The sequence below is a fragment of the Chlamydomonas reinhardtii genome, chromosome 6, assembly GCF_000002595.2.
Source record: "Chlamydomonas reinhardtii strain CC-503 cw92 mt+ chromosome 6, whole genome shotgun sequence".
Lineage (NCBI taxonomy): Eukaryota > Viridiplantae > Chlorophyta > Chlorophyceae > Chlamydomonadales > Chlamydomonadaceae > Chlamydomonas > Chlamydomonas reinhardtii.
Genome location: NC_057009.1, coordinates 958,114 through 965,341, shown reverse-complemented (window position 1 = coordinate 965,341; position 7,228 = coordinate 958,114). Strand labels below are relative to the sequence as shown.

General features: G+C 62.2%; 2 protein-coding genes across 2 annotated transcripts; both read left to right on the top strand.

Moving 5' to 3' along the window:
* The first annotated feature begins 39 nt into the window (after positions 1–39).
* On the top strand, positions 40–4,081 carry CHLRE_06g255650v5 (uncharacterized protein). Its single transcript, XM_043062694.1, has 6 exons — positions 40–257; positions 631–903; positions 1,025–1,087; positions 1,309–1,395; positions 1,752–2,501; positions 2,731–4,081. Exons 1-6 carry the CDS (start codon positions 243–245, stop codon positions 2,962–2,964), a joined length of 1,422 nt encoding a protein of 473 aa, XP_042923400.1. The 5' UTR covers positions 40–242; the 3' UTR covers positions 2,965–4,081.
* Positions 4,082–4,129: 48 nt separating this feature from the next.
* CHLRE_06g255626v5 (uncharacterized protein) lies at positions 4,130–7,185 on the top strand. Its single transcript, XM_043062693.1, has 2 exons — positions 4,130–4,682; positions 4,843–7,185. Exons 1-2 carry the CDS (start codon positions 4,495–4,497, stop codon positions 4,853–4,855), a joined length of 201 nt encoding a protein of 66 aa, XP_042923399.1. The 5' UTR covers positions 4,130–4,494; the 3' UTR covers positions 4,856–7,185.
* The last annotated feature ends 43 nt before the right edge of the window (positions 7,186–7,228 follow it).

The window sequence follows — 7,228 nt, the reverse complement described above, 5'->3', positions numbered from 1 at the left end:
AGTATTCAATCCACTTTGTTACTGAAGACTGCATATAACAACATACACACGAGCGTGGTGGTCCGCTGCTAGCTGTCCTCGCTGCTGGCCTCCTGCCCTGCCTGGCGCACAGAGCCTCCGCTGCTGCGCTTGTGGCGCCCTGCCTGCCTACGTCATCCAGGCCGCGGTTACGTCATCACGTCTAGCCTGCTACCGTCGCGCGACGCTTGAGCAGGTTAGCGCCGGGCTGCCGTCAGGCAGGGATGTTTGCGCGGGATGCCGAGATGCTTTGGACTGGGGTCGCGTCAACTGCAGCCAGGGGTGGCGCACGCTGCGCCGGGTAGATATTGCAGCAATGTCGAGGTTGAGAGATGTGCAGGAACATCAATTTGTGCACAGGGCACACCAGTTGCCTCACTGCCCGTCTGGCCATCCATGCCATCTCAGCGCACCCATATGCCGCCCGCGTTGGGTTGCCGCTATGTGTGCTGAACTCCTTGAACGCCGGTGCCACATCTGTGGCTTCCACCACTTCTGTTGTGTCAGGGCCTCATGCCACGCAGGCGCTGTTGCGCTGTCGCTGTCACATCACATACCCGGTTCACACGCGCACGCCCCTGCCACACCACCCGCACTCGCACACACACGCAGGTGCTGCCTCCTCACTCCACGTCCCGTTCGAGCCGCCCATCCAATATGCAGCTTTCCAGCAGCCTGCGCAGCGCCCGCTCTGCTGCTGCCAGCAGCGGGTGCGCCCTGGCTTCCCGACCGGTCGTGGCGTGCCGCCGCGTCACGCCGTCCGTCACCCGGCCCGGCCCCTTCACCATCGTCACCGGCCCGCTCCTGCCTGCCTCCCGCAGCAAGGCCGGCGGCGGCATCCGTGTATTCAGCTCTGCGCTTTATGAGTTTGGCCAGCAGCTCAAGGTGAGGTCGTACGTGATGAGCACGCAACCTTCTTTATCGTACGTTGCCATGCCCATACTTGGGGCGCGGGGGCGGCCATCCAGCAGGCGGCACGTGACTGATGTGTGTACCGTATTTACAGGAGGACCTTGAACATGACCTTAGCCGGGCGCGTGTTGATGCCATCACAAACAAAACTCGCATCGTAAGTTGACATACACACATGGGCCTGACCCACCATGACCCGGCCTGCCCGAGATCCTGCATGTGATTGGCCTCATACTCAGTCAGGGCCTCATTAGGGGGCTGCGCGATGGTAGAACAATAACACCAGGCGACACAGTTGTGAAGCAGGGGAGTTTGGAGTGTTTTCCTTCCCAACGGTGAGCTACTACCTGCATGCAACCGGTGCTCCCGCTGCTGCAGGCTGAGCTCGAGCAGCAGCGGCGCATCCTGATGGCGGTGGGTGGCATGGCAGACGACGAGCCCGAGCTGAAGGCGGCGTTGATGCAGGTGCGAGTATGGTAGTCCTTGATGGCGTGTGTGACTCCGTATGTTTGTGGCCTAGGAAGGGGTGCGGGACGGTGTGACGCACAGTACACCGATTGGCCCGGCACCAGACAGGTGACCGTGCTTGCCTGCTGCACTCACTCACTCACTCGTGTGTGTCACAGCAGCATGCGCCTCAGCTCCGCGGGCGTGGGCAGTCTCGGCATCCGAGATGGACACTTTAGGGGGTGACACAGTATATGGGGCGCACGCATGGAAGCACACACCCCCAGTACTTGCGTCACTTGAACAAATGTCCTAATACCGTACGTGTAACCTTGCCCGCCCTGCGCCACCGACCATATGGCCGGTGAAATCAGCTTGAGGAGATCCTGGGAGTCAGCTTCAACGAGCTGCAGCTGATGCTGGCCGAGACGCTCGCCGACCACCCCGCCAAGATGGACAACCTGGCTGCCATGGCGGCCGTGGTGGGCACCGGCAGCGACGGCGGGGGCGACGAGAGCGGCGACCGCGGCACCGCCGACGCCGCCGACGCCGACGGTGACGGCGGCGAGCGGGCCTGGCTGCGCTTCAAGGCTGAGGTCCGCGCCTGCCTGGCCGATCTGCTCAACAGGAAGGATGGCATCACGCTGCATCGCGCCATTGTCAAGGACATGGTGCGCGCCTCCAGCAACCCCGGCGCCCGCCGCTCGAGCAGCTCCGTGGACAAGATGGCCCGGCAGGAGCTGGATCGGATGGTGTCCTTCCTGCTTGATGACTTCCTGGACAAGATGCCGGGTCTCAAGGCCGCGTTCACGGGCAAAGCAGAGCCCGGTGCCGAGGGTGATGACGGCGAGGGCGAGGAGGAGGGCGAGGCGCAGGACGTCGGCGAGGACGCGGTGGACAGCAGCAGCAGCGGCGGCGGCGGCGGGGTGCTGTCCTGCACGGCCTGGCAGCAGGTGCTGGGCCGCACGGTGCCGGCCGTCAGCCCCACGCTGGCGCTGGTGCTGGCGCGCGGCTACCTGGCCATGGCGCCGCGGCAGTACCGCGCGCTGGCGCTGGTGCGGATGATCCTGCCCGGCAAGACTGGCGGCGGCGTGGACGGCGCGCTCACGCGCAAGGAGGGGCTGGTGAGCTGGGGTTCCGCTGGGTGTGGTCCTGCGTGTGCATACATGCAGCTAGCTGTAGGCCTGTAGCTGACTGTTGTGACACACACGTCTCGAGTGCAGCAAGCGCGCGCAGGCAGCCGCTGTTGCGGCGTGCGCCCACCGCTGACGCTCCCCGTACATGGTTCCCGCCAATCCGGTTGCCCGTGCGTGCGTCCGGAGACTAACCCGCCACTGTTGCACTTGTCCGCAGAGCCTCCTCAAGAAGCTCCGCCCTGGTATCAGCGGCCTGGCTGACAAGGACAAGCAATGGCTGGAGTGGGTGATTGCCCGGCTGGCGGCGGAGTTCGCGGTCCAGTCCGCCGGCGATGGCCACGAGCCCGAGCCCAAGCGCCCCGAGCTGCCTCCCACTGCTGTGCAGCGTGAGCCCCCGGCGGAGGAGCAGCACAAGCCCACCGCCGGTGCGCGCGACTCCCCGAACATGTAACGGCGCGTCCCATGTATGAGCTGCGGGCGGGGGCAGTTGCGGTGATGAAAGGGCTGCTTCTTGCTGGGCACGAGCCCATGAAGCCCACGGCAGCGACGTATGCATGCCACCGAATCGTTTGTTGGGTGCATGGGTGCATGGCTTGGCGTGCGGCGTTGACGGGTGCTGTACGGGTGATGTCTTCACGTGAGCGCGGGCATCCGTGTATGTGCGGGTGTGGGACACTTCGTCCACGTGGGATACACAATCAGCAGGACTGGCTAAAGGCGTCGTGAAGCTTCTCAGGGATGCGAACATGCGGGGCTCGCTTGTTGCACACGCCGCGGCGGACAGCAACTTGTTCACTTGCTTGATTGCATGCTCTCTTGCGCCAGGGTAGCGGCAGAAGGGGTCAGGCGCAAATAAAGGGGTGGCAGGGTGGAACAGGAACCGACAGTGTCAGACCTGGGCGTTGTCGGGTGATATCGTGTGTGCGGCACGGCGCAACTACCTAGGCCCCCGGGGCGTGACGGGGCGGCGGGCCGCTAGAAGCCTGTGCCCGTGTGCCCGTGTTACTGATGGTTTGTCATCCCCTGCATGGCGGGCTGCATGGGCCTTGCCGAGGGGTTTATAGCACTCAACCGCGACCTGGCTCGCCGGTTGAGTTGCCGCCAGCGCAAGCTAGCAGAATGACTATCACTCTGTGACAACTCATACCCAACCCACGAGCCTTGCATGCCTCTGTCCCTTACTCCGCCGCCTTAGTCTGCGTCGGTCTGCCTAGGCCCCGCAGCAGCAGCCAGCTCTACGCTGAACAGCAAGTGTTATAACACGAACCTGGTCGTCCCCGTCAGCGGCTAGGATTGATCACCCTGGTGCGCAACGGGAATTAAGGGACTCAGTGGCCATACGGGGTCGCCTGCTGCTTGGCACCGTATCCGGACGATGCAACACAACCCGTGTGCCTGGTAGTGGCGTTTTACCAACGATGTGCCCGGTAGCGGAGTTTTACCAGAACGGTGATGGCGCATGTCAGCGTGTTACGCAGTGTTGCCAATTGTGGCGTTCGTGAGCGCGGTGATGCGGCGAGGTCACGCGACTACGACATCAGCGCAACACCCTGTAACGGACCGAACCTGCCAGAAACCGGTCCAAAGGCTGGAGGTTGCCATCCGCTTGCCGTCGTATGCTTCATCCAACTGAAGTAGCCGCGCAAGGCGCGCATTAAACCGCCTGGGCACTTCACGACATTTGGGGCCCGAATACCAGATGTTGGGGAGAAGCAGGGCTGCAGGCTGAACGCTAGTGGTTGCCACTGTCGTGCTTCCGGGGCCCGCGGCTGCCCATGCACTGAACCACCAGTTTAGATTGGTGCGGATACCCGGGTTCCTCGCATAGGGCGCACGGCAGCACTGCCCCGCCGGCTTTTGAGAAGCAACCGTAGTACCGTAGTTGCTACGTCCTGGGCATGGCTGGGTTGTGTCTGTCGCCTCGGGGCTTGCAAGGGCACCTAACCGTCGCCACCTCAAAGGGAAATGGTGACATACAACGATGGAGGACACGGGGTCGGGCAAAGCTTGGCTGGGTTGCCCGCGCCGGGGTCACGGACTCACCGCAGCGCTGCCGTGCCAGCCAGTTACGGCCGCCGTGGGATGTGGCGGAGATTTGATTGCTGGAGCCCTTTGGCATGGGCTGGCTGCCGGCGTTGCACCGGCCGCCGCCGCCGCCGCAGTAGCACGGTGGGTGATGGAGGTGGGTACGCGGTGTATGGGAGGTGACGCGTTGCACTTTCAGCTGGCCGCTTGAGAACCAGCCAAGCGAGCCCACTTCGGGGACAGGTTGAATTTGTGGTATGAGAGTTGCCCCTTCATGCTCGGTACGTGCTTAAGTGCTGTGCAGCTCTATGGCCTAAGTGGTCTAGGTGGTGGTGGAGGTTTATTTAACGTCCTGGGCGGGAAGGTGGAAGCCGGGGAGCGAGGACAGATGGGAGATTGGGAGAGGGAGTGGGTTCGTGGCGCATGTCTTGTGTGGTGTTGAAAACAGCAATAGGCACAAGCTTGCCAAGCTCAACTAATAATACGGGCAAGCGTGGATAAGGGCCACGCAGCCTTTTCTTCGTAGTTGCGAGTCAAACTCCCAGTTCTGGAGGCTATGCACAGCCGGTGCGCCAGCTGGTGTCGCTTCAATAGATGGGATGGTGGTTTTGCGTTGAATTGGGATGTGTGAGATGGTTGGTGCGTGCGTGGGAGGCGTCTGTCGTACTGTGGCGTGTGTTGCCTGGTGTGCTGGACTGGCAGGCGGCGTTCACATATGTTAGTCGCGTACGGTATGCGCATAGCAGAGCTAGTGCTGTGTGTTGCTGTATCAGTTGACTGGGGGTTGCGAGGGGCACACGGCAGTGAACAACGGCGGAAGGGCTGTTGTAAGCGAAGGCTCCAGGAGCTTGCCGACTGACCGGAGCTTAAAACAAGTTTTGAAGTAGGGAGCAGTGTTTGAGCGGGAGGTGGTTCAGTTGCAGGGGTAAGAAGTGCAGGGCCCGGGGTTTCGTGTGTCGCTCTGAAGGCCGCATTCACCATCACATCGAGGTCTCAAATGCTGTCTTTCTGTGTGGTTTGTTTTATTAAGTTGCGTTTGCGTACGGTAGCTGATGAGCGAGCAACTTATGCCGCCGTGCTTCGGAAAGCTATCGAGTGCCTGGTTAGGAGGCCGCGTGCGCTTGCTGGCGCTCTCTTTTGTTGACTGGTAAGATGTGAGGCATGCACCGCTGGCGAGGCCCTTTGGCGTTTGAATGCAGGTCATGGGCGAGCTGGGGATCACAGCAGGCGCGCGCAGCAGCAGGCGCGAGTAGCAGCCAGAAAATGCGAGAGCACTATCGTTTGAGAGAGATCCGGCACGGAGAGGTCAGCAGCACGAGCCGCAGCGGGCGAAACCGCGTCGACAGAGCATGTAGTCTGCGGCCGCGGCAGGCCCAGGAGGAGTCTGGGTGACGAACTCTCCCAGGAGGAGTCTGGGTGACGAACTCTCCCAGGAGGAGTCTGGGTGACTAACTCTCCCAGGAGGAGTCTGGGTGCGAACTCCCCCGCCCAGGGTGACTGGACCCCCAGGAGGAGTCTGGGCGACAAACTCCCCCAGCAGGAAGTCGTCTGGGTGACGAACACCCCCGGTTTAGCATCCGGGTGACCAACTGCCGACGAATGACGGATAGCTTGACGTGAATATGCGGCCGCTGACCAACAGCGTACCGGGATCAGCGCGGGCGGAGATGCGTTGCTGCAGCGGGGGGGCGGTGCGTAGCTGCGGCGGTGCTCACTGCCGCAGCTTTGGTTTTGGGGGCATGGGGAGAGGGTACAGGGATAGGCGAGGAGCCGAGGCAGTGCATAGCTGCGGCGGTGCTCACTGCCGCAGCTGCGGCGCGGAAGACATCGGGGAAGGCCGAACGGATGGCTGCGGCTGCGGCGGTGCTCACTGCCGCAGCGGTTCGGGAAGGGGCATCCCACAGGAGCGGCGGCGCCGGAGTAGCCATGCAGAAGCAGCAATGCAGTACGCAGGAACTGGTATGGGGGGTCAGGCCGGCAGACGGCATGGCGGACGGGCGTATGCTCCCCGCCATGGTTTTTCCGGTCTGCCGGGGGAGCGTCTGTGTGCTAGTGTCCGGGTGTGTTCGTGTTCCACAGAAGCGGTGTCGCACAAACCAAACGCATGATGTGCGCAGTGCAATCGCTTTTGGGGTGAATGAGAGGGAACTGGTGAGGGGGGTGGTTTCTGCCCGGTGTGTGGTGGCGAGAAGCCAAACCGGGCAGACCAAGTGAAGCAGCATCCCGGTTGCTGCTGGCTGGTGGTCGGTAAGCTTGGGTGCAGAGACGCCAAGTTTCCGGCCATCTGGCAATCCCCCCTTTTTGATATTGCCCTCCCCCGGACAGTGAGCGTGTGCGTGCGTGCCGTGTGTGCGTCTGTGTGAGTGCGTGTGCTATGTGTGGTTGCAAATTTATAACCGGTGTTGCTCAACACCGCTTGTGCAGCTCGGTTGGTTCGCCTCCCCGCGCAAAACACGCCCCGTATCTCAAAACATTCGCTTGCGCGCAGGGGTGCCTGCGTGCGCGACCTTTTGCGCGCCCGCTCTGGATGGGGTAACCTGTGTTCTGATAACGCATCAGAACCGACTACGTGACACCTTTATCGGCAAAGCTTTCAGGTTATAAAGCGGTGCAGGAAGGCATGGAACAACATGTCGAATCTAATTTCTAGCGATGCAACGCCGACCCGCGTCGTTCGCCAGACATCACAA